We start from the raw sequence: 27,693 nt of genomic DNA, 5'->3' as shown, positions 1-27,693 counted from the left end.
ACATTTCTTTCTAAATGATTGGCCAGTTGCCCTAATGTCATTTACTGAGATCATCAAGTGGTTGTCCTGATTATCAAAAGTTGTTAAAGGGATCATTAAAAAAACAAAACAAAACAAAACAAAACAACAACCACGCATATTTGAAACTACTTGTTCATGGAGGGCCAAGGCCTTCTTAGTGTGAAGGAGAACTTTGTACCAATGTATAAAAACCCAGGGAAAAACCTGATTGGCCTTAATTAGGTCATGATGCCTATCTCTTAGACCTATTACTATGGCCAGGGACTAGTAGGTAGATACATCAGCAAATGATCAGAATAGTTGTCAAAGGGAAGTACAGACGGATGTATTTTAGAGTAAGGAAAAGGGTATACTGCAAGGGAAAAAAAGGGCAATCAATGGGTTACAATGTTTAGAACATTTTATTGAAGTAAAAAATTGTTGGAATTAAGTGAAATAGAAAAACATAATAAATATTTACAAAAACATTGAAAACAACACTCATGTCACACACATGTAAAAATGCAGAAATGTCTTAAAAAGTTTGTAAGTTGAAAATACGGAGATTTCTCAGAATCGATATAACCGCTCAGTGCTGAGTATGGATGGCATTGATATAAGATCTTTGAGTGAATGCTGTCCCCCACTTTCTTGCAATCCAATGCTCCCTAGAAATTTGCTCTTTGGGAGATTCAAACTTGGAGATAGCCCGAGGGGACAAATCAAGAATCGAGACAGTCACAACACTAATTTTCTTCACCCTATTGACTGTGTTGAGGTTATACGAACACAGCCAGGCTGTTTTTCTTCAGCCCCTGCTAATATTCAAAAGGATATGAAGAATATGAGCAAGTTCTCATTACTTGAGCAAAAATTCAGCACATAAAAGGCTGAGTGGGGAGTAGTTGTACTAGAACGATAAAATTCTATCTGATGGAAAATTACCTATAAAACTAAGGTAAAACAGAATTAATCATGCTCTATCTCATATTTACTGAAAGTAGGAGAGGAGGCAGAGTAGACACTTTTATAATAATTTTAGCTTAATGAGTGGTCAATATATTATGCTGAACTGACCACACGACTGTCTCCAGAGTCCAGAAGAATTTAAAATCAGATTCTAAAGACAAAAGAGAAGACATTCCGAACATAGACAAAGCAGAGAAGAAAACAATGCCCACGAGGTGGTCACTACTTAGACAGTATTATAAAACGGTAATAGATCCTTGGGCTCTACACACTTCACTTTGGTGGTTCTGGATTAAAACTACCTCCCCAAACAAAATTCAGAGGGGAGGAAATTAAGGGACTCAGGTAACTCTAAAACCAGTCTTGGGCTCAATAAGACCATTACTTAAAATAATCACATTTTAGAACAGATCATCCTCATCTGATTCTTCGAGGTACTTTATAGGTTTCTTTGCCCGTCCAGATTTGGCCCGAGGAGCCACAGCTGAGTCTAAGTCCAGATGGAAGTCCTCACTCTCCCCCTTGGATTTCTACAAGAGGAAGTCCAAGTAATTTGCACAATGTTAGTCTGACAGCAACATTTCACTGTAAAAAATACATTAACAGACTACAATTCAAGGAGTTTCCCTCCTCCTAATAAGCAGTAAGAAACAGATCCAGGGCAACTCATTGACTAAGTGGCATATTTTTAAATGTAGCTTTGTTACAACTACTAAAAGCTAAAAGGATTATGAGATTTATGTTTCTTTATTTTATTTATTTGAGAGAGAGAGAGAGTGAGAGAGCATGAGTGGGGGGAGGAGCAGAGGGGGAGGGAGAGGGAGAAGCAGGCTCCCCACTGAGCAGGGAGCCTGATGCAGGGCTCGATCCCAGGACCCTGAGATCAGGACCTGACCTGAAGGCAGACACTTAACCATCTGAGCCACTCAGGGGTCCCTACACTTATTTTCTTAAAAATGTGTCAGATTATTAAGAGCAAATCTTGGTTATGTATTTTAAAACACCTACACCAAAAGGACTGTCTAGGATAAATACTCACCTTGTTTGTGACTGTTTTAGAAATCATTTTCTCAAAATTAGAGTCAGAATCATCAGAAGTGGATGGCTTCCTTTTGCGGCGAGTTTTGGTTTTGGGGGGATCAGGCTTTTGAGGCACATCAGAATTCAAGCCTGGATCCTTTTTGCTTCCTTTTGGTGCCGCCCTTTTTTTGGCACCTGTAGTGGAGGTGGAAGACTGACCTGCAAGTCAACACAGGCATTCGTCATGTGTCCACTCTTACATGAATTGTTCTCACTGTGAACTTTCTTTAGCAAGCTGTTGATTGCTTATATTTAATATAGGAAAAAATCTAACAGAGCTGAAAATACATTAGAGAATCAAAGTATTCTTAAGCATCTAATTTTTTTTATAGGTTTATGTTTTACATTAAACTTCTGCACTGTTTATAAAATCTGTCCCTGTCATAAAAATGAGCTAGATAATGCCTGGCACTTTGAGAAACATGCTGATTTTAAACCTTTTGAGCACCAATTTTGATTACAAAGTTCTAAATATTTGCTTCCATTTGGAAAAGGTTTAATTCCAATATTAATAGTAACTTTTGGGAGTAAAATAATTGAAACTGACTGTGGCAGACAGCTACTTAATCTTAATATTAACCCATCTCAATGACTGAGGCTCACTTTTTGCTGCTATCTTCTTCACCGCCACCTTCTTTTTAGAAACAGGGTTTATAATTTCAGTTTCAGCTGAGAAATCAGCAGCAGGAGAACCTGGAGAAAGTGGCACACTGTCCTTGGCATCATCAGTGTCAAGGTCCATTACTTCAAATGGAAAGGAAAATAATACATATAAGCAACACATAAAAATCTGTTTCCTGCTCTGAATCCCCATTTAAACAACAAGTCTGTGATTCTTCTAGAACATTTAAAACATACTCTTATAACTTTGATCTAATTTCTGGATTCTTCTTCAGCAGTTACTTTTTGTACCTCTAGCACCCAGCACAGTAAACAGCAAGCACGTGATGACTTTTAGTATATTAAGTGTAGAACCCCTTTCTGTGCAAAACTAACCCTAATGAACAACACCAATGTAATGCTAATAAAAACCCACGTTTATCTTCAAAGGAAGGACTTAGATAATGTAGTTAGATTCAAACTCAGCTGGACCTGAGTGTCTCAGGGAAGCAGACATCTCACTATTTTTACTTAAATACGTACCTGACGTGGCACTTTTCTGTGGCTTCAGTTCTTTAGTAGTATGTCTAGAATAAAAAAAAACAAAAAACATCCTGACAACCAATTCTAAATGTGTCAAGTAACAAAGAATATAGCATTGACTGCTGGCAACAATCATGATAAAATCCATATTAGAGAAGATACTTACTTTGGGGAAGCTTTGGTCTTAAGAGGACTAACATCTGATGGGACAAAATCCTTATCTTGAGTATATTCATCAAAATCTGAGAAATCGTCATCTGAATCCAAATCCACCGTGAATTTGGTTTTTGCTATTAAAAAAACATACATAGACAAAGAATAAAAGAGGGTAACAGAAATATTTAATCCACAGATTGATATAACTTTATGAAGATTTAAGCTTTAGTTTAATCTCTTAAAAGATGCTTTTGTTTTTCCAAAAACTTAATAATTACTGCTCTAAGATATAACAGTTTCTGGGATTAATGCCACTCAGATCTTTCAGGACATCCAGCATTGTTCACTTTTTCTTACTTGCTGCTCTCCGTGGCTCTATCTCTCGTGGAGGGACATCAAAGTTACTTTCGTTACTGCTCATATCTGATTCTGAATCAGACCAGGGGTTTCTCTTCTTTCCTTTTTTGATTGGTTTAAATGGCAATGTAGCTTGCTTCTTTGTCTTGGTACCTAGAAGAGAGATAGGAATTAACCATCTTTACATATTCTTCGACTCACTTTTCTCTGTCTATCATCCATCCATCTTTCAAATATTTACTGAGCTCTGTGCTAGTATTGAGAATATGATGATGAACAGAAACGGACAAAGTCCCTCTTCCCGTGGAGTTTATAGCTTGGTCATTTAATCTCATAAATGAATTGTTGTCACCTCCACAATGTACATGTACCCACACTGATCTCACCTTTTTCTCAGTCCCTAGAATGGCTTTAATACTGCTTTAATTTCTGTTCTTGATAAACCTCTTGCAGGTAAAATGCCATGGTCTCCCACTTCTTGTGCCCTCTCATTATTTGAGAGTAATCAAACTCATGGGAACATGAAAGCTCAAAATACTCAACTGATTCATTGGTTTTATATGCTAAAAGATCTCTTGCTAGGTTTAAGGTTAAAGGTGTGTTGCATTTGAAGGTCAATATATAATTTTGCACAGTATGGCATACTTTTATTATTTCTTAAGATTAATACTAAGATGTTTCCATTTGTTTCATTCATCTTTGCATTTCCCACAGAACACACACTATCTATTAAAAGTAGATACTCAAGGTTAGACTTATATAGATCGATCAATGGAATAGAGTTGAGAATCCATAAATAAACCCTAATATTTATGGCCAATTGATTTTTGACAAGGGTGAAGACAATTTAGTAGGGAAAGAAGGTTTTCATTATGGTGCTGGGACAACCAGATATCCACATGCAGAAGAATGAAGTTGGACTCCTTCCTTATGCCACATAGAAAAATTAATTCAACATGGATCACAGACCTAAATGTAAGAGTTAAAACTAAAACTCTTAGAAGAGGGGCGCCTGGGTGGCTCAGTCATTAAGCGTCTGCCTTTGGCTCAGGGCGTGATCCCGGTGTTCTGGGATCGAGCCCCACATCGGGCTCCTCTGCTGGGAGCCTGCTTCTTCCTCTCCCACTCCCCCTGCTTGTGTTCCCTCTCTTGCTGGCTGTCTCTCTGTCAAATAAATAAATAAAATCTTAAAAAAAAAAAAACCCAACAAACTCTTAGAAGAAAACAAAGGGGTAAATCTTCATGACTTTGGAAAAAGATTAGACATGATACCAAAAGCACAAGCAACAAAAGGAAAAACAAAGATAAATTAGACTTCATCATAATTAAAAACTTGTGGTTCAAAGGACACTATAAGAAAATAAAGAGATAATCTATAAAATAGGAGAAAGTATTTGAGAATCATATTTCTGATAAGGGACGGGCATCTAGAATACATAAAGGAATCTGGGGCACCTGGGTGGCTCAGTTGGTTACACCTTCAACTCTTGATTTTGGCTCAGGTCATGATCTCAGGGTCATGAGCTCAAGCCCTGTGTGGGGCTCTGCGCTCAGGGTGGAGTCTGCTTCAGATTCTCTCTTTCCTTTTCTCTCTGTTCCTCCCCCACTCATGCACCTGTGCTCTCTCTCTAAATAAAATAAAAAAAATTTTTTAAAGATTTTATTTATTTATTTGACAGAGAAAGAGACAGCCAGAGAAAGAAGGAACACAAGCAGGGGGAGTGGGAGAGGAAGAAGCAGGCTCCCAGTGGAGGAGCCTGATGCGGGGCTCGATCCCAGAATGCCAGGATCACGCCCTGGGCCGAAGGCAGCCACTTAACAACTGAGCCACCCAGGTGCCCCAAAATAAAATAAAAATCTTTAAAAACATTAGAGGGGCGCCTGGGTGGCACAGCGGTTAAGCGTCTGCCTTCAGCTCAGGGCGTGATTCCGGCGTTATGGGATCGAGCCCCACATCAGGCTCCTCCACTATGAGTCTGCTTCTTCCTCTCCCACTCCCCCTGCTTGTGTTCCCTCTCTCGCTGGGTGTCTCTCTCTCTGTCGAATAAATAAATAAAATCTTAAAAAAAAATAAAAATAAAAACATTAGAATACATAAAGAAATCTTACAACTAACTCAACAACAAAAGATAAATAGCCCAATTAAAAAATGGGCAAAAGGTCTGAATAGACATTTTCCCAAAGAAATATAAATGGCCAATAAGCACATGGGAAGATACTCAACATCATTAGCCAATAGGGAAATGCAAACCAAAACTACGAGAAACCACTTCATATCCACTAGGATGGCTAGAACAAAAAAAAGTGACAAGGAATGAACTGTGCTGGTGAGGATATGGAGAATTGGAACACTCATACATTGTTGGAGGAAATGTAAAATGGTACAGCTGCTTTGAAAAACAGTGTGGCAGTTCCTCAAAAGGTTAAACAGAAAAAAATCATATGACCCAGCACAATTCCACTCCTAGGTATCTACCCAAAAGAAATAAAAACATTAAGTCTGTATAAAAACTTGTAGACAAATATTCATAGCAGTGTTCACAACAGCCAAAAAGTGGAAACAAGCCAAATACCTATCAACTGATGAAGAAATAAATAAAATGTGATATATTCATACTATGAAAAACTATTTGGCAATAAAAAAGAATGAAGTATCGATACATGTCACTACATTGATGACCTTTGAAAACATTATGCTAAGTGAAAACTACCAGGGACAAAAGACCAGATATTATATGATTTCATTCAAATGAAATGTCCAGAATAAGTAACTTTAGAGATAGAAAGTAGGTTAATGGTTGCCAAGGGGGAGGGGAAATTGGTAGGAAATGGGGAGTGAACATTAACGGGTAGTGTTGCTTTTTGGTGCAAAAAATTGTTTTAAAACTGTTGAGTATACTAAAATGATTGAATGGTATACTTTATTTATTTTTAAAATATTTTATTAATTTGACAGAGAGGAAGAGAAAACGAGCAGGGGGAGCTGCAGAGAGAGGGGGAGAAGCAGGCTCCCCACTTAGCAGGGAACCCAACATGGGGCTTGATCTCAGAACCCAGGGATTATGACTTGAGTCAAAGGCAGATGCTTAATCGACTGAGCCACCCAGGTGCCCCTGAATGGAATACTTTAAATGGATGAATTTGGTATGTGAATATCTTAAGAAGTTAAAAAAAGTAGATACTCAATAAGGGTATAGTCAAATGGTTAGTAGAATTCTTAATTCTATTTAATTTACTAAGTACTACTTATATCCCGGGCATGGTGTTCAACCTTAGGGATAATATAAACACGACGAAGATGTGCTCACTATTCTTAAGAAGCTTTATATATTAATATATATTAGAGCCTTATAATTGGCTAGAAAGTGGAGTTTAATAAACTCAGTGTGTTTTCTTTAGATCCCAACTAAGGAATTCAAGTAGCCAAATTAACAAACTATTTCAAAATGATCTGTTCTAAAATAAATCATATCCAAGGACAGTATTAGGGAGGTTCAAGTAAACTTTAGACACAGCCTTCCATCATGTTACTCAGTAAGGACTTACTAAACATCTATGAGGAATGTACTAGGTAACAGACACAATTTAATCTCAACTCTGTACCATTCTACTTAAAATATTTTAATACCTGCTTCTCTTTTCTGTTTTTTCTCCAACCTTTGTTTCAGACCTTCTAGTTCGATACCGTCTTCTGGAGGGCTCCCTTCAGTGTTTTCATTCTAAAAGAGAATAAGACAAAGATGGTCAAGTTCTGCTAACTTATTATTTGGAATAATGTAAGGTCAAATATACAAATATATAACTGGTCGAAGAGTGATATTTTCCCTTAAATTTTGGTTAAGAGCTCTGAATAAAGCGGATGGGTATGATTTTTTCAAGATACTTAAACATTAAAAAAAAATCAGGCTCACAGGAAAACAAAGTTATGATTAGATATAGGATTAACTGCAAACTATGAGATAGAAATTTTATAATATCATTTGTTCAATTTAAAGCTAAAATAAGTTTTAAGTATTTATGTATAACTTTTCAAGAGTAGTACCTTAATTTTCTTTTTAATTTTCTTTTCCGCCTCTGCTTTCATCTCTATGGTCACTCGGGGGATGACTCTTTTCCCACATGGAGAAGGCAAAACTTCAGCCATTTGTGTTTTTTTCCCTTTTGCTTTCCCCCCTTTCCCAGGAAGTCCTATTTGTTCTTCTTGTTTTTCCTTTGTTTCAACAGCCTACAAATGGGGTAGAAGAAAGCAAGTTTATAAGTCAACAAAGACACTACAAAATCGAGGCTACTTGCCACAACTAAGCATGCCATCAATTATAGTGAAGATATAATTAAGGCCCACTTTGACAAGTGTGGACACAGAAGATTGGGTTCTGCTCTTGATTCTACCATTTAAGCTTTCTGAAGATAAAAAGGGGAAACTGTGTTAGGTTAAAATATGTAGCTACATATACATATTTGTAAATTCAAATAAGAAGTGAAAGGATGGAATTCCACTTGTACATCCACACCGAAGTGTAATAATACAGAACTGCATATTAGCATTTTAACTTAATTTATGAAATGCTTTTTCTTATCTTAAAATAATGTTGGAAAACAAAGCATATTAGTGAGATTTAGGTAAAAAGTATCTTCTGAAACTACTGATTAGCTAGCCCTGAAGGTAAACATTTTTGTCCTTGTAGGTTGACTGGGAGACTGGGTTGGTGTTTTTCCATATTTAATTTCTCTTCATCGTCTCAGTCCCAGTAAGTTAGAAATCTGCTCCTACCCTTTCCTCTTTGTCCAAAAACTTCTAGGTAGTATGCCTCTGGCCATGATTTACTTCATTCTAACAATCTGTTCTTTTTTGTGTTATCGTGGAATGTTTCCTTATGCCTCTTGTATTCTTTCTTTCTCTCTTTGTAAAAAATATATATATTTGTTTATTTATTAGAGAGAGTGAGAGCAGAGCAGGGGGAGCAGCAGAGGGAGAGGGAGAAGCAGACTCGCCAACTGAGCAGGGAGCCTGATGTGGGGCTTGATCCCTGGACCTGGAGACATTGACCTGAGCCGAAGGCAGACGCTCAACCAATTGAGCCACCCAGGCGCCCCCAACTGTGAAATTTCTTGACAAAGAGGTATCTTGCTAGAATGTACTATTTCATTAATAAAAACTCTAACATGGTCAGTTATAAACTACACACCTCCAGCTCTTCAATAAAAGCAGCCAAGTCTTCTTTCCACAAATCTGATGGACTCTTTCTCTTTAATGTTTCTAGCTCTTGCTCCTTCATAAGATAGTAAGAAAATTAGAGTTAATTTTGGGCATAAATAGCACACAATTTTCATGAAGCACAGTTTTTACTTTCACCATTGGAACAACTTAGCAATGTTACTCTCCACCAACAACTCACTTTTTCATTTCTCAGCTTGCACAGTTCATCTTTCTTCTCCTTGGTGAGATACCAAAGAGGCATATCAAGAAGGTAGTTGAAGGTTGGTCCAGAATCTCGTACAGAGTCACTCTTTTCAGCTTCATTTTCATTGTCACTCTCTTCATTCTCTTCTTCGTCTGGTGCCTAGTGGAGGAATTAAAATGTAGCTTTAACAGGAAATATGAAATAGAGACACTAGATTATACAGTCTTTAAGAACATAGAAAATGCTAACCAAGAAATTACCTTTTGCTGGGCTTCTTTCCAAGCCTTCACGGGATCTGAATCATATCCCCTCTGAATCAGAACTTTAATTAATTCTTTCTTAGGCTTATTTTCTATTAAAAAATGTAAACAGAAATAATGGTTTTGAGCAATAATTTAGAAAAGGAATAGGTTTTACCATATTAATTCAAAAGATTAAAATTAATAATTAAACTGTCCTTGTCTTGCATAAATCTGTACATCCTGGTTTAGAGAAAAGTCTTTTCCTAAACCACTGACAAATGTAAGTTGCCACAAGGGGGACAGTCAAATCACATTATGAAACTGTTGATCTAATTATAACTCTTAAAAGGACAGAAGACAATCAAACCTTTATTTCTGATAAGTCTCTACCTCAATTATACTCCCTTTTGAAAATTTTAACATTTGATTGGGCAAGATTTTAGTGCCACCAACCCAACCATTGATTTCTCCATGTTGTACCCATTCCTTTTTAGAGTACCTCTCTTCCAATGACTACTGCAGTCAATTTATTACACTTTGAGGGATATTAAGTTATTAGCTACAAGATATTTTGGAATGAATTTCTGAGCACCATTTTTTATCAATTAACTTGACACAGATTATATGTTTAGGCCCTCTACATTTTTATACTCAAGAAGACTGCATAGTCCCATTATTCCCTAAATTCCAGTCAACTAGACACAACCTTTACTTTCTGTTTTCTTTGAATTATGTTCATTATCACTCATTTTAGCTTTGTCTTAAGCAATAATTCTATGAAATTAAGGGGTGGTTATGCTAGTGTTATCAGTTTAAAAAATATTCATGGATTTGAACATGTAACTATTAAGTTAAACATTTTTGTGTACCACCAGAAAATTATTCTGTAATCACCAGGAACTCATGTTGCCATGTTTTGGGATTTGCTATTGTTGCCTGGCTTTCCTAGTTAGCCCTGGCCAGGGTTGAGCTATTTTTTTTTTTTTTTTTTAAACTTCCTTACAACCCAGCTTTTATCAGAACTGTTTCTTTCCAGGTCACTTAAACCCTGACTTAATTGCTTCTAGAATGTCTTAAAAAAAAAAAAAAATTCTGAGACATGACTCTCAGTCTTCGGTACACAATTTAGTTGTAATATAAGCTATTTATAATCTTCCTTCTGGCCTTTTTCTCCCCTCAGACTTACCATCTCTTCTCTTGATCACTTTACACAGGTACCTTTCTATCTCTCTATTCTCCAAATGTCAACTAAATCATGATTTCTCAAGATGTAATCTAAGAAAAGCTATCGGAACTAAATGATTTTGCCCTCCCTCCCCACCATTACTCTCCCCCATAATGCTTAAAATTTGGCATAATTGTAGTTGTAGTACAGTTATTAACCCAAAAACTTACCAATGATTATTTTGCCATCTATTTTCTCTAAGATAAAGCGAGCCTGGTTGTTCAGTTTAGCAGATTCAGCACCAAGCATTCCTAGAAGCCATTCTTTTCTTAATCCATAATATTTAAGCCTGAGTTCAAAGAAGTCTCTAAGAATATCCAACACTGTGTCATATTTCTTTAAACATCCTACATGGTCAAAAAGCACCTAGAAAAGAAAAACAAGATTAGAGTCAAGAACAGATAAATTGGCTAAACTTTAATGGTTTTAGAGAAATGACTTTATTCTTCAAAAATATAAAAGTATTCTAGGATATCCTTTTAAAATCGATATTAATTGAAACATGGGTGCCTCTTTTAAAATAAGACATACCATAGAGTTGCATGTGAGGCTAGTTTGGAGTTTGAAGACTTTGTGTAGTCCCACTCTCTCTGCCTCTGCTAGTTTCTCTTCAGTCATTTTCACAACAAACTTCACAGTGGTGTCTGTATGGTATTCCCTATAATCTGTTATGAGAGGTGGTGTCTTCTCAGTTCCGTTCAACATGGGCTCTAGAACCTGTTCTTTATATGTCTAAAGAAAGATATAATCCTTTTGTAAGTGTCTAGAATACAGGCTTAGGAGTATTCAACAAGTAGTAGTACACAAAAATCAAAGGAGAAATCCACAATTACTTACCTGGGTCCATGTTCTGATAGGAAGCTCTGAGATTTCAATGGTTGTGGAATTAAGAATAGCCACTTCACCACTTATCACATATTGATTTGGAGCCAGCTCTTCAATAGTACCCCTGAAGTTCTTGTAACTTGGAAGCTAAATTGGTATTTTAAAGAAGAATAGGTTTTTTTTTTTAAAGATTTTATTTATTCATTTGAGAGAGAGAGAGAGACAGCCAGCAAGAGAGGGGACACAAGCAGGGGGAGTGGGAGAGGAAGAAGCAGGCTCCCAGTGGAGGACCCTGATGTGGGGCTCGACCCCAGAAAGCCGGGATCAGGCCCTGAGCTGAAGGCAGACGCTTAACGACTGAGCCACCTAGGCGCCCCTAAAGAAGGTTTTCTAAATGTGACACTAAAAACAGAAATCCCAACAGCATTAAACAATAAATCTAATGAACATTAAAGTATGAAATAAATTTTATGTGCCTTCTTTATATAGTCTACTGAATTGAAACCAGAGGAAAAGGAAGGATCCTGATATACACAGAATAGTTACCATTGGCAAAGGTTCTTCTCCATCCATCAAACGCCTGATATTATTTACAACTTCACGAATATCAAAGTTGGGGATTTTGCAGGACCACCCAGTACCGATTCCTTCAGCACCATTTATCAGCACCATGGGTACAATAGGAATGTACCATTCAGGTTCAACACGTTGATTGTCATCATATAAAAACTTTAATGTGTGATCATCTTTTGGTGGAAATAACAACCGAGCCAAAGGGCTAAAGAAAACAATCAAAGAATGTTATTTTACAAAAATACTGACTTTGATACTTAATTTGTGAAAAGGACATGTTATCTTTTATCTATGCATGAAAATTACTTTGCCTTTACTTGCTGACTAATGATCATTTAACACTCTTTATTGAGTACTTTGTATGTGTCAGGTACTGCAGACATAAAGTCCCCAAGGAGCTCACATTCTACTACAGGGAGACAGGCAATGCACGTACATCTTGTCAGATGGTGGGATAAATCCTAAGTAAAAAAAAAAAAAAAGCTAAGAAAAAGTAGGTAAAAGTGATGGAATGATTGAAGGTGCTAACGAATGGTAACACTTTCTGAAAGGATAACATTAGAGCAGAGAAGAAATTGAGAGAATAAGCCATCATGAGGTTATCTGGAGAAAGAGTGTTGTACGCAGAGGGCCCAGTAAGTAAAAATCCCTGAAGAGAGAGTGTGCTTGGCATGTTTGAATACAGGCAGAGGCCAGATGTGTTTGGAACAGACAGTATGAGATGGAGTCAAAAGATATGGGGAGTGGGGACATAGATCATGTAGGTCCTTTAGATTTTACTCTAAATGAAAAAGTTGGAAGGTTCTGAACCAGAGTGATCTATTTTAAAAAAATCAGTTGGCTGTCATAAGAAAGAAGGATGGTAGACTGTATTATAGCACTTTAGATGAATGGGGTGCCTTAGTAAATACTGAAAGGGTAGTCAGGTATAAGAGATTCAGTTGTTGGAGCTGTTGAGACTAGATGGATGGGTTATCATCCATGGATAGGAAGAAGTGAGTATAGCTAGTGGAAAGAGAGCTAATGAAGGAGCTTAAGGGGCAGGTCAGTAGTTAGAGGCTGGGAAGATGAGAAGGACCTAGCAAAGAAGACAAATAAGGAAGAAAGACAACGGTCTGGTATCTTGGAGGCCAAATAAAGAAGAGTTTCAAGGAGGATGAAGTGATTAACTAGCTAACGCTGCTGAAAGGTTGAATAAGGGGACAGTGGAAAATTGACTATTCATAATATACTTCCCATAGACTTATAAAGAGTAAAATTTCAACTGTGGTATTTAGGAAGAATTAAGTTCTTCTTTACTCTGACCCCAAGTCTACAGCAGGGTTTCGCAACCTGGGCATTATTGACATTTTGGGTCAGATAATTCCTTGTTATGGAGGTGTTTAGTGGTAGCTCTGGCTGCTGCCCACCTGACATAGCACAGCTCCCCTAGTCATGACAATCAAAAATGTCTCTAGACATTACTACACCTCCTGGGAGATGGGATGGTGGTGCAAAATCTACCCTGGCTGAGAACCACTGCTCTGTACGATGAAAGTGAAGAAAATATAAAAAATGGAAGTAAAAACATTTAGTTTGGCAAGGAAACAATACTTCTAAGAAATTCAAAGGCACGGCTATCAAACTGAAATAGAATTTAGACTTTCTGCTCATTGTAAAGAGTAGTGTAATTGAACTTAAGTCAGCTAGTTTTAAAACAATTAATACGCTAAGCATCTACATCAAAAGTACATTTTCTGATTAATTGAATTTTTATATTTTTGGTCAACTAAATGTCACATTATTTCAAAATTGGAAATGGCAGTTCACTAGAAACTGAAGGCATACTCACCTGAGCATTGTGAAGATATATCGAGGACTAGCAGAATCCTTGCCACCATGCAGCCTAGTACCAAACTGACCAATGGGCTGCAAGAGGTTCAGATTATTGCTACCCACAAAATTCTGAGCCAAATTGATAATGGTCATCATTAGTGACATCTGGGGGTGGAAAAAGATTTGTTAATCTGTAGGCTTCTAATAATATTCCATTATTATGACTAAGCCTCACTATAATCCTGTAAGGTTTTATGAGGTATAGATGTTTATTGACTCTTCCCAGATAATTACATGGTCTATGCATCTAAACTCAAGACTTCTGGCTCCAAGTTCAGGGGTCTTGCCTTCCAATAATTTCTGTTAAATCCTATTCAACCTTGAAGGCATAGCTCTTCTCTTCACCCTCAGCAGAATGAAATATTTCCTCTTTTGTGTTACAACACTTTGTCATTTCTATTCTAGCATGTATCACTTTATTCTGTAGTTGTGTGTGTGTGTGTGTGTACGTGTGCGTGTGTGTGGGGTGGATGATTAAACTGTGATTATACCTTCAAGTAAGGAACATATGTGATTTTTTTATATACCTGGTTCATGGTAAGCTTTCAACAAATGTTTGTTGTGAGAACGTTTACTGAATGCCCACTATGTTTTTTTTTTTTTAAGATTTTATTTATTTATTTGCCAGAGACAGAGAGGGAGAGCACAAGCAGGGACAGCGGCAGGCAGAGGGAGAAGCAGGCTCCCTGCTGAGTAAAAAGCCTGATGTGGGACGATCCTAGGACCCTGGGATCATGACCTGAGCAGAAGGCCGACCTTAACCGACTGAGTCACCCAGGCATCCCTGAATGCCCACTATGTTTTGATTGAAAGCAATAAGTGAGATAATCATTACATTTAAAGTTCTAGAAACCTATAGGCAACCTAGTTCTTTAAAATATAATGAATGCAAAAAAGCAATTTAATCACAAAATAAAAAAGGAATATATGTTTGTATAAAATCAAACAATTCAGAAATATAAAAAAATTAGAAAGTTGTCCTTTTTAATTCACAGGATAACCAAAGTTAACAACCTGGAGCACACCCTTCTAGGTATTTTGCTTTAAGTACTGTTCTGGCTCTTTTTCTCCTCACTGACAATGGACTATGGATATTCTCAATGTCAGTACACACAGATTTACTTCAGTTATATAATTGATTTCAGGCATAGATGTGTCACAATCTACAACAATTTTTCAATTGATGGACATTTTCAGTGACTAAATTTTAGCATCACAAAGGTATATTAAACACATCTTTGAACATAGATCCTTACAGATTTATGAGTCTCCTTACCAGAATATAATTTTTAGAAATAGATTTGTTAGGTCAAAGGGTAAGCACATTTATAGTTTGACAGATTGCACCAAATTGTCCTCTACTATGGATGAACCAGTGTTCATCTCACCAAGTACTCTCACTAAATGTTTGGAAAATGATTTGCAGGTATTATTGCTATAGTGCTTTCTGGAAACATTTATGGACTGTGTGTTTACCTCACCATGATGATAAGAGGACATCTCAGCCACTGACCCAGCTAACTGGGCAACCTTCACCTCTCGCTTGTCATTCCGTTTGAAACAGGTAAACAAAACCTTTCTTTGACCTGGTTTCAAACCTTCAAAATGAAAGAGGTACAATTATTAGTATCCTCAATTTAACCATTTCTGGACATTGATTTCTATGTATGATAAAAATAGGCTAACATCTTGGAACTCACCATCCACCATAGATGGGATAGATCTCTCGTTATCAGAATTTGAGAACAGGATAAGTTCCTTATTTATGAAGTCATTATATGTCAGGTATGTGGTAGTTTGCCCATACAAGTAATCCTAAGGGACCAAAGAGAGTTATTACATGATCTAGTTTAAAAAAAATCATTGATTTTAACAATGCTTAACACCAAAAATAAAACAAAGACATCTTTCAGCATATCAATTCTATGATAATTATTAAGTCCCTCAAATATACCAAATTATGTAGAAGTACTTTACAGGTTTTAAAGATAAAGCAAATTTAATTGCTGCACAATTAGGAAAAACTGCATTGCCTTTAAAATTTTTCAGGCCCCATACATTTATGCAGCAGTCTAAATAAGCACATTTATATAGTTATCTATTATTAATTTTTTTACTGAAGCAATTAGTCATTGTGTTGTAGGATATATAAGATTTTTTTTTTTGGATTGAGAGAGTGAGTGAGCAAGCACATGAGTGGGGTGGGGAGAATCCCAAGCAGGCTCCCAGCACAGAGCTCCATGTGGGGCTTGATTTCACGACCCTGAGATCACAACCTGAGCCAAAATCAAGAGTTGGACATGCCCGACCAACTGAGCCACCCAGGTGCCCACATATATATAAGATTTTTACCTCAGGAAGGCCAAGTAACTTCCGTTGCCTTCTATCCTCCATGAAATGAGTTAGCCATTCCTTTCGATCATCTATCTGTTTCTTGCTAAAGGCCTACACATTAGAGATAAACAAGATGTCACTGGTATGAACAATATCCCGAAATCTCTTATATAAAAACTAAACAATCAATAAACTCAGTTTCCTAAAACATATGGTCCCTTTCTCTAGGATATGCTTACTAAAAACATTCTATTATATAAAAATTTATATGTTTCAATCGACTAGCTAAAGCAGTGATTTACAAAACTAGAATGTATGTATGAAAGAGAACTCAAACTGACCAGGCTGATGGCAGCATCATCTTCAGGACCAGAATATTTGAATTGAATACGATGTCTTTTCATATCTGCAAAGTATTCTTTAGCTTCTTTTGATGTGCTGGTGCCCAAACCTACACAACCAAGAATATCAAGTTACTCCATATAATCTTGTACAATTATATATAACAAAATGAGAAGTTCTATATGGGTTTCCTTACAAACCTTTGTAGTACTTGACTTTCCATTTTTTATGATTTGGAGTAGAACTCTTCCATTCTTCAAATTCAGGAAGGCTATAGAATGCCATTTCTTGTTTGTTTTTAGACACCTGTGGTAAAGAACATTGCTGTCGTATTACACACTGCTGAGTCCCCTGTATACCGTACATCACTGGGGTTATATGCATATAAGCATTGAGTAGGGGCCTTAAAATATCCATTATGGTAATTTAGAAGTTAATATACCTTTACAATGGGAGTGATAAACTCTTCCAGAAAACGATGCCGTAGAAGAGAGGGCCAGTTGTGATGGATAAAATTAATCAGCAGGCCTTTGATATGGGAACCATCTTGGTCCTAGAAATATTTGGAAAGCCAAAACACAAAAGAATTATTTTGAAACTAAAAAGATGATTAACCCACTGGTAATTTCTCTAAAAAACAATTTTTTTTTTTAAAGATTTTATTTATTTATTTGACAGAGACAGCCAGCAAGAGAGGGAACACAAGCAGGGGGAGTGGGAGAGGAAGAAGCAGGCTCCTAGCAGAAGAGCCTGATATGGGGCTCGATCCCAGAACGCTGGGATCATGCCTTGAGCCAAAGGCAGAAGCTTAATGACTGCGCCACCCAGGCGCCCCTCTAAAATTTTTCTACGGGGATTAAAAAAAAAAAAAAAAAGAAAACAGCTATTTAAATCCACTCACTTAACCTGTATATGTAACACACATGTGATGAATAAATCTCCAAGTTAAGCAATTTCCTTCCATAGCAGGAAAGCAATGCAACAATTAAGACATGTTTAATTTAGTGTAACAATCTAAAATATCTGGAGGCAAATCTGACCTGATCTGTCATAATCATTATCTTTCCATAACGAAGAGTCTTCAATGAATCTTCATCTTCATAGTTTTTCTTGTACTGAAGACCCACAATCTTGATGATATTATTAATTTCGGCATTTTCCATGATCTGAAATGGACATATACAAAAAAAAGGTAATGTTCTGTTTATAAATTTGAAAAGAAATAGGACAGTGTATGTTTGGGTTTTCTGGAGCTCCAGTATTTTCAGTTATTATTAGCCTATACTTTAGTCAGAAAGATCTGTTAAGATATGCTACAATGTACCCAATTTCTTAAAATAATAATAAACTATCTAAAATATATTTCAAAATGCTCAGTGAGGGAATGAAATACAAGCATGAAGTCCTGCATTGTAAAACTGGATTTAGATTCTAAAGATAGTTTTACCTGTTTATGAGAAGCTTCTCGAACATTGAGTATTTTTCCTCTAAGTGGGAAAACACCGTATTTGTCTCTCCCAACCACACCAAGGCCTGAAACAGCCAAAGTTTTAGCTGAGTCTCCTTCAGTCAGGATGAGTGTACACTCATTGGAGTTTCGACCCCCTAAAATAAAAATACACAAATTAATATTGGCACATTTAGTTCAACCTCAAATATACTAACTTAGAGGTGCTATCAACAGTTTTGTGATAAAACACTAATAATTAGATATTAGAACTAATGTTCATAGTAAAAAAAAAAAAAGTCCTAGTTTTTTAGACTATTTTTTTAAGAAGATTTTGTTTGTAAGTAATCTTCATACCCAACATGGGGCCTGAACTTACAACCCTGAGACCAAGAGTTGCAAGTTCCAACAACTAAGCCAGCCAGGCGCCTCTTATGCTCATTTCTTGTACATTTATACTGTGGCTGAACATTCATTTGGTCATATTATGTTAAAAATATTATTGGTGGGGGGCGCCTGGGTGGCTCAGTCGTTAAGCGTCTGCCTTCAGCTCAGGGCGTGATCCCAGAGTTCTGGGATCGGCCCCACATCGGGCTCTTCTGCTGGGAGCCTGCTTCTTCCTCTTCCACTCCCCCTGCTTGTGTTCCCTCTCTCGCTGGCTGTCTTTCTCTCTGTGAAATAAATAAATAAAATCTTAAAAAAAGAAAAAATTTATTGGTGGGTACCGGGGTACCTCAGTTGGTTAAGTCTCAGGTCATGGCCAGGGTCCTGGGACCGAGTCCCTCATTGGGCTCCCTGCTCAGGGAGAGTCTGCTTCTCCCTCTGCCCTTCCCCCCTGCTTATGATCACTCTCTCTCAAATAAATAAATAAAATCTTAAAAAAAAATTTGTTAGTGACGGGGTTTAGAACACGTTACCCCAAAATAGGGTACTTGGCATACTGAATATTTTAAGCTGAAGGAGTTTGAGAAAATGCTAGAAGCAAGTTCTCTCTGAGCTTACCCCTCAACCTTCTACCTTGAAGCAGGTCACGAGACCCTCATGTGAATAGTGTCCTCCATACACCACAGAGGAAGGGAACATTCTTATCTTCCAGAGTGATACTGAAAAGTATGTGAATGAACAGGTCTCATTGAGCTTCCTCCAGTTTACTATACTTAGTTCATACTCTGCCCTTATCATATCTTTCCACTCTTCCTCAAACGTAAAACACTCAGGTTCTTTGGGTCTTCATTTCCCTATGAAAGCTCCTGTGTCAAGTAAAATTTGTATTACATAAATTTGTGTGTTTTTCATCAGTTAACCTGTCTTTGTCAGTTTAATTTTCAGACCCAGACAGGAACTAAGAGGGTTGAGGAAAACTTTTTCCTCCCCTACATTAGGTAATAGATCATTATATATTCTTTTTTTTTTAAGATCTTATTTATTTGACACAGAGAGAGAGAGAGTGAGAGAGAGCGAGCGAGCACAAGCAGGGGGAGTGGGAGGCAGAAGGAGAGGGAGAAGCAGGCTCCCCGAGCAGAGAGCCCGATGCGGGGCTCGATCCCAGGACCCTGGGATCATGACCCGAGGGAAGGCAGACGCTTAATGACTGAGCCACCCAGGTGCACCCATATTCTATTCTATTCTATTCTATTCTATTCTATTCTATTCTATTCTATTCTATTCTATTCTATTCTATTCTATTCTTTTTTCTTTTCTTTTCTTTTCTTTCTCTCTCTCTCTTTTCTTTTCTTTTTTTTTTTATAGGCTCCATACCCAGCACAGAGCCCAATGTGGGGCCTGAACTCAAGACCTGAGCCAAGATCATGAGTCAGACTTTTAACCGACTGAGCCACCCAGGCACCCCAGATCACTACAAATTCTTATTTTATACTCTTTTTTTTTTTTTTTAAGATTTTATTCATTTATTCGACAGAGATAGAGACAGCCAGCGAGAGAGAGAACACAAGCAGGGGGAGTGGGAGAGGAAGAAGCAGGCTCATAGCGGAAGAGCCTGATGTGGGGCTCGATCCCTTAACACCGGGATCACGCCCTGAGCCAAAGGCAGACGCTTAACCGCTGTGCCACCCAGGCGCCCCTTATTTTATACTCTTAATCCTCATCTCAACGTTAATGTAACAGCGAAAAACTAGAAATGATCTAAATGTTCAATAACAGGGAATTGGTTGATTTTTAACCATGTAAAAATATTCTGTTGAATATTACATGTCGAGGGGAAAGTATCCAAGGTATGCTGTTAATGAATAAAACAAATAACCACCACCAGATTTAAAGTTTAGAAGCATTATTAAATGCGTACCTGCATCATTGGCATCATCGAGTTTGGGAATTCCCTTGATTCTGTTATGTTTTACAGCTGAACACTTTTTATTTAGTTGGACTTGGGCCTTAAACTTCACCCAGTTTAGTATGCTTTCCACAATACCACAGCCAATTGCCTGAAAATGAGAAGATTCATGTTAGGGAAGAAGAATGATCAGAAATCTAGAATACAAATGAGCGCCTATAAAAATAATTGAAAGTTTGAAAAGCGGTAAAAAAAAAAAAAGTAATTTTCAGACAGAAGATGACACGTGTCCCTGTCTTAGGTTATCATAACTGAGGAGATGGTTCCGTTGAGTTATTCATTCAGTAAATATTTACTAACTACATATTTACGTTGTGCTAGGCCTTAGATCCATGTTGGAGATTTAGTGATTAAAACAAATTGGTCACGGTCCTTGTCCTCCTGGACTTAAAGATAACAATAAGGAAGATGGAAATAAAATGAGAAATTGCAAGCATGAGGAGTGTTATGGATAAAACTGTGCTACATCTAATAACATACGTCCAGGGAGAAGGGTAGAAAGTAAAGACTTTCCTGAGGAAATGACACTGAAGATCTAAAGTAACTTGCCAAGTGAGAAGCATTTCAGGCAGGACTGAAGTTTAGACAACACAGGAAAAAGTGGTACTGAGATGAGGTTGTAGATGGCAGGGTCTTGTAGGCCACGTTAAAGAATTTGGACTTAAAAACTTTAAAAAAATTTTTTTAAAGACTTATTTTTTTAAAAGACTTCTTTATTTGAGAGACAGACAGTAAGAGTGTGTGCAAGTAGGGGAGAAGGAGAGAATCCTAAACAGACTCCCCACTGAGCACGGAGCCCAACGTGCCATCTCCGTCTCACAACCCATGAGATCATGACCTAAGCCAAAAATCACAAGTCTGACGCTTAACCAACTGAGCCACGCAGGTGCCCCTGATTCATTTATTTTTTTCAAAGATTTTATTTTTAAATAATCTCTATACCCAACATGGGGCTCAAACTTACAACCCTGAGATCATGAGTCACATACTCCACCAACTGAGTCCAGGTGCCCCCAGACTTTTCCTAAGAGTGGAAGTGACCAAAAGACTTCAAAAGAGAATGAAGACAAAAACGTGTGCTTTAAGACAAAAAGACAATACTCAAGAGCATTGCAAAGAAAGGACTGAAATGTTATGAATATTAAGAATCATTATAGTAGGAGACCTGGGTGGTGCAGTCGTTAAGTGTCTGCCTTTGGCTCAGCGCGTGATCCCAGCGTTCTGGGATCAAGCCCCACATCAGGCTCCTCTGCTAGGAGCCTGCTTCTTCCTCTCCCACTCCCCCTGCTTGTGTTCCCTCTCTCGCTGGCTGTCTCTGTCAAATAAATAAAAATAAAATCTTAAAAAAAAAATCATTATAGTAATACAGAAAAGAGATGACAGTGAGAGGCTACTGAGGTATCCAAAAGATGAGTCTTACTGACTGGATTAGAGAAGGCAGGTGGGTAAAGAGAAGGCTCGCAGCTTTATTTATGCAACCTAGTGGTTGGTTGGGGCCTTTTACTATGACAGGAAATAGTTCTGTTTTTTGGGTGGGGGAAGCTCCTTGTGTAGAGGTGAGTATGGACAGAACTAATTCCGTTTTGGATGTGTCGAATGGAAGCCAACTTTAGGCAATGTTTGGTAAACAGTGAATTCAGAAGTGATCCAAACTGAATGGTGATAATGTAATGTAATGGGGAAGTAGAGGCATATGGATGGTAATTAAGGCTGTAATTTTCACCAGTGATGTGAAAGCTATTTCTTATTTCCTTTTCAGAGGCAGAAGACATGTGGGAGGAATCTTGGTTTTTGCAGAGCAGAGAAGTGCGATGGACAATAAAGCAAGGTGCTTCTATTTCTTATTTCCTTGTAAGTACTCATAACTTTTTTTTTTAAAAGATTTTATTTATTTATTTGAGAGAGAGAGTGAGGGAGAGAGAGAGAGACAGCAAGCATGAGCGGGAGAGGAGTGGAGGGAGAGGGAGAAGCAGACCCCCCCCCCCCCAGCTGAGGGACAGACACCCATCCAACTGAACCATGCAGGTGCCCCAGTACTCACAGCTTTGATGAATTTTTCACTTAATTGGCATGTTGATCCAAAGCTCTTGACTTGTAAAGTCATGTTTTCTTTTGTCTGAGAGTCAAAGGTTGGGTTTTCAATTAAGGAATTCACAAAAATCCACATGTGATTTTTCACCTGCAGGAAAAGTTGATATTACATTGTTAAAAACTTACGATTTATAGTCTTTCTCTTCTTCCTTGACTTTAGAAAAAGGAAAGTGTGCTAAAATACCATACCTGATGTGCTTTTACTGCAACACCACCCTTGTTCTTCTTCTTCACAACATCAACAAGTTTAGTCACAATCTGATCAGCTACATAATCAACATGTCTGCCACCCTAATGTGGAAAAATACCAAAACTGTAAAGCTCAGGATCCTCAAAATTATAAAAATGATCAAATATTTAAAAAAATCTAATTTAGCTTTCCTTATGCCAGGGCAGCCAAATATTCAAGTTCATTTTATTTATTAAAAGCAATAACACTTCTATGTAAAGATAAATCATATAATACAAAAATAAAATTACCTTGGAAGTAGCGATGCTGTTGACGAAGCTAATTTGCTGAAAGCCTTTTTCACTCATTGTTAAACATACTTCCCACCTGGGGTTTACTTGTTCATGGATAATTTTCAGTGGATTGCCAGTTTCATCTACCTTATCCTTCAAATACATATCTACATAGCTACGGAATCCTTTTACCTATATAGGAATTAAAAGTTATGGTATTAGAAAAAAGTTATAAAAAGTATTCAGTGGGAGACCATGAGGATTTTTCAAAACTAATGAAATGATGCTCACTGATGGGCATAAGAGATGGTCACTAAAGAGCACAAAAGGATTCCTTTAGGAGGTTGTTTCAGAAAGACATTTCCTTTAATGCGTTTAAAAGAGCTAAGTAAAAAAATGTGGCATACTGTTTTCTTTTCAGGAACATATCTGAGAAGTGGTAAAAAAAAAAATTCGGAGGGGGGAAAAATCAATTTTGCCTCTGACATGATCATATAAAGTCCCTCATTGCCCTTAACACCCTGGAAAATGCTTACTGGCAGCTTATTTCCATTGAGAAAGACTTTGACATCTTTAGTGGATCCAGCAATATCATAAGCTCTTCTAACCATCAGTGCAACGATATCTTTATCTAGGCTTTGCATTTTAAACTTGGACAAGTCAGGCTGGAAAGTAATGCATGTATAATCTTCCCCATTAAAGGGCTTGAGTTCCATCTCACCAGCTCTCCCCATGTTATCCATCCATGTCTGTGGGAGTAAAAAATAGGAAGATAAAAAATTCAAGTCTTTTCAAAACAAACTAGAACTAAACACAAACTTTTAAGTCCTAAAAAATAACTTAATGTATATTCATGAAAAATTTTCCATGATTTAATAGCCTATAAATTATGTTAAATTAAACCAACCACTAATGCTGTTATAAACTGCTAAAGTACAATTTATAATTGAGGCACAAGATACTTATTTACTTGCCTGTTTGAACATTTTCTTGTATTCTCTACTGGCTGTTTCCACAGTAAATCTGGTACTGAATATGTTACACAATTTGGCCCCATAGCCATTTCGACCACCTGAGCAAATAAATGTAAAATACTTTGTTATCACTGGCAATGCTAATCAATTAGAGATTTATTCCAATATTTTTAACTTTTATGCCACAGTCATTTAAAAGATGTGTTTTTTCAGTGACAAAGATGTTATTTTCCTCTATACTCTACCTGTTACTTTCTTTTCATCATCATCATAGTTACTAGAAGTTAGGAGCTGTCCAAAGATGAGAGCTGGGACATACATCTTCTCAACTTTGTGTTCAACAACAGGAATACCTTTCCCATTATTCCATATGCTAATTAAATTGTTCTCCCTAAGGAAAAAAGAATGAAACTTTTATTGTAAAACAGATGGTAAACTAGTGCTTGATATTTTTTATACTTAAATATCATGATTCTTAAAACATAGAAATTCGTGAGTCTCAGTTTGACTGTTTTTCATACATATCTTCTGAAATTCAGCATGAACTACCTTTCCCACCATGCTTAGTTCCTGACACTCCTGAAACAGGAGCCAAGAGGAAAAAAAAATTAATCCTTTTCCAACACCTGGGCAGACACTGATAATGCTGAAAAAACATGAAATTTTAAAATGTTAGGATAAACAAAGGGAAATGATTTATGCCCAATGGAAAGGAAAAATTTGGAAACTATTATTTATACTGCTTTCTTTTTTTGTTTTTTTAAAGATTTACTTATTTATTTGAGAGCGAGCGAGCAAGCGTGTGCGCATGAGTGGGGGTGGGGGTGGGGCAGAGGGAGGAGAGAGAATCCCCAGGCAGACTCCTTGGAGGGCGGAGCCCTACTCCAGGATCAATCCCAGGACCCTGAGATCGTGACCAGAGCTGAAATCGAGTCTGACACTTAACCGACTGAGCCACCCAGGTGCTCCTATTATACTGCTTTTCAGTGGATCATCTATTTGTACTGTCCTAGCTTCCTCAGCTTTCCCACCCAACAAAGCACATTGCAAAACAAATATGAAAGGGAAAAACATAACCAATTATAAACTTCCCTGCTCGCCAAAAAAATGCCAAAAATTTATTTGGACTTATTTCTCTTAGTTATTTTAAGTTAATTCTCATAAGATAGTACAGTTTCGTTATAACCAGACAAACACTATGGATCTTATTCCAAGTAGTACTTAGTATTATCTACAAAAAAGACTAAAACTAGCTCAACATTTTTTTTTAAAGATTTTATTTATTTGTCAGAGGGAGAGACAGCACAAGCAGGGGGCAGAGCAGAGGCAGAGGCAGAAGCATGCTCCCCACTGAGCAAGGAGGCCGATGCGGCACTCGATCCCAGGACCCTGGGATCATGAATTAGGCGGAAGGCAGACCCTTAACCGACTAAGCCACCCAGGCATCCCCACCATTTTTTAAAGACTACGATATCAAGCTCTTATTAGCATTCGAGTACATCATTAACACACTTCTCTCAAAGAACCTAAAGCATAGTTTATGCCATAACTGACCAGGCTAATAAAAAGGTGAAACAAGCTCCTTGAGTACCGACAAGGGGACACCCAGCATTTATAACCAGAAATGTTAGATCCAATTATTCTCTATCACCACCTGCTGGTTTACTATTTGAATAGCATCACGAGAAAGAGTAAAACCTCTAGACTCCAGAATGCTTAGACTTATTGGAGATGCTTACTGAAAAATTTAGGGATGAAGTGTCATAATTTATTTTGAATGTAATTTATTTTGTAATGACTCAAAAAATATAGATGGAGCAAATATGGCAAGGCATTGATAACTGTTGGATCTAAGTGATAGGTATTGTAGATTGTTCATTTTAGCATTCTGCTTTTCTGTGCTTTTACAGAATTTCATTTACTAAAAACTCCAACGTTAGTATAAATCAAAGTAAATGTAACTAACAGTAACAATGAGCTATAACAAACTAAAGACCATGCAAGAGACTTACGGGTCAATTGTGACTCTAATACAAGACATATTTGGGTCCCTTTGTTTGTTGTCTGCAGCATTGACTGAAAGAAAATACACATTTGTAAGAAATTAAAATATTTAAAAAAACATTAAGATATGGAAAGTAAAAAGTCATATTAACGAGGTGTTAATTTAACATTTATTCACAGTACTGTTTCTAGGAAAGAATTCAACTTGCTAGACTCCAGTAAACTGCCTCACCTTGCCAGCTATTGTTTGAAATGATAGGAGTTCTGGTTATAGAGAGTTTGCTAGAAATGATACTTATGAAGGATTCGACCAGTAGATATTTATGTGAAAGAATTTACTCACCTAGAATCTCATCAAAGATTTTGTACAACCCAGGGACAAAGGTGACTTCCCTATAGTTAATGCCAATATCTTCATCATAAACCCACATTTGCTAGAAATAAGGCAAAGAAATATAGTTACTTTTACTCTCTCTATATTTATTCTGTTTTATCATCATGATTACTGTAAAGTCTTTTGGATTAAATACTACAATATACATATGATAGCTTAGGCCAGTTCCTGTGACATTCAAAGTACATGGAATATATAGAAAATTAACCTGGAAAAGTATGCATTTTAACTACTTCATAACTTCATTTAATTACTTGGCTTTACCTGGGTCACTAGTTCCACAGAGCCAATGTAGGTGTCTGGGCGGAGCAAGATATGTTCCAGTTGGGTTTTCTTTTGATAGATTCTTTCAATAGACAGTCCTTTCTTAGCATCTGCATTTTTCTTTGTTTTGCTGATTTGCATATTTTCATTTACAGGCTAGCAATTTTGGAAAATTGTAGAAAAGGGATTTTTAATCGGAGGTTTATTAAAAACTGTAAACAAAATACCCACTGTAATGATTTATGCACTCTGACAAATCACAGTCTTTTATCAGGTATTTACATCGTTTTGTACAAACACGGCAATTTAAGTTAACTTCAGCCAAGTTCTCAGGTTGTCAGTCAGTTTGAATAAACATGTATTATCTCAGCAAGTGCATGTGACACGGAACTATTTTCCTTGAATGTTTTAGATGTCATCAATAAAATACACCCACTTCTTTCAGACATTCCACAAATACTTACTGAGTGCCTGCTATGTCCCAGGCACATAAGAGTCTAGTCAGCAGCAGTTTGGGGGCCCATCGAGTCAATCCTTTGGCCACCTTAACGTTTTGAACACAGGAAGGACATATTTTGAGCAACTCGGGCCTGCTGGCTCCTCACTGGGAACATCGTGCCATGCTCTGCACCTTCCATGGCCAGGGGCATTCAATCCCGTTTTCCAGTGAAGGGTAGGAAAATATCTGACTGTGCCGCTTAAAGTCACACGCGGGCCATTATAATACAGGCCAGTTGAATACTGCCTCTAGAAACAGTAAAACAGAACCCAACACCCCAAAAGCCAGCGTAGCCGATCATATTTCACTACTAGCACCATAAAGGGGGGGGGTATCCTCTTCACGATCACGCCGAGCCCAGGAGACCCGGGACCACGCGGAATACCGGCTCCCAGCCGGCGGCGATGGGACCACAGCCCAGGAGCCTAACCCTTCGCCGGCAGCCAGAGAGATGCCGGGCCGCGCTGTGGGTCCACGACCCGCCCCTTCCGCGAGCTGTACCTGCAGTGGTGACACCTCCATGGTGACCGTCGTGAAAGGGCTCGAGAACCCAGCAAGCGACTAAACCGGCGGGACTCTCGAGACCACCGCGGAGCAAGCCGCTTCTCCACAGACGCTCGTCGGTTAGAAAAGCTCCTGCAGGCGCAATTGAATCTTCCCGTAGCCCGCCCAAACCAGATAAGCC

General features: G+C 37.6%; 1 protein-coding gene across 1 annotated transcript; it reads right to left on the bottom strand.

Annotated features, from left to right (window-relative positions):
- Nucleotides 1–403: 403 nt before the first annotated feature.
- On the bottom strand, nt 404–27,693 carry TOP2A (DNA topoisomerase II alpha). Its single transcript, XM_045781674.2, has 35 exons — nt 27,510–27,693; nt 26,510–26,665; nt 26,195–26,285; nt 25,860–25,923; nt 24,093–24,238; nt 23,848–23,945; nt 23,410–23,622; nt 22,892–23,065; nt 22,601–22,702; nt 22,362–22,499; nt 20,273–20,411; nt 17,971–18,128; nt 17,564–17,689; nt 16,966–17,076; nt 16,724–16,829; nt 16,523–16,632; nt 16,200–16,292; nt 15,548–15,662; nt 15,324–15,445; nt 13,804–13,952; nt 11,946–12,177; nt 11,412–11,546; nt 11,106–11,306; nt 10,745–10,940; nt 9,368–9,459; nt 9,102–9,266; nt 8,892–8,975; nt 7,748–7,930; nt 7,334–7,424; nt 3,706–3,858; nt 3,359–3,482; nt 3,193–3,236; nt 2,653–2,793; nt 2,009–2,208; nt 404–1,499 (listed from the first exon to the last, which is right to left on the bottom strand). Exons 1-35 carry the CDS (start codon nt 27,528–27,530, stop codon nt 1,371–1,373), a joined length of 4,602 nt encoding a protein of 1,533 aa, XP_045637630.1. The 5' UTR covers nt 27,531–27,693; the 3' UTR covers nt 404–1,370.

The sequence above is a fragment of the Ursus americanus genome, chromosome 23 (assembly GCF_024610735.1).
Source record: "Ursus americanus isolate L20-20 chromosome 23, mUrsAme1.1.p, whole genome shotgun sequence".
Lineage (NCBI taxonomy): Eukaryota > Metazoa > Chordata > Mammalia > Carnivora > Ursidae > Ursus > Ursus americanus.
The sequence above is the reverse complement of the archived record's forward strand: the minus strand, read 5'-3'. Positions and strand labels throughout refer to the sequence as shown.

Coding starts and splice junctions, on each gene's coding strand:
- TOP2A (XM_045781674.2), bottom strand. CDS start 27,530: ATGGAGGTGTCACCACTGCAG. Junction 9,460..10,744: donor AGATGGCAAAATAATCATTG/GTAAGTTTTTGG, acceptor ATTTTTTAATAG/AAAATAAGCCTAAGAAAGAA. Junction 7,931..8,891: donor CTTTTATTGAAGAGCTGGAG/GTGTGTAGTTTA, acceptor CCCCATTTGTAG/GCTGTTGAAACAAAGGAAAA.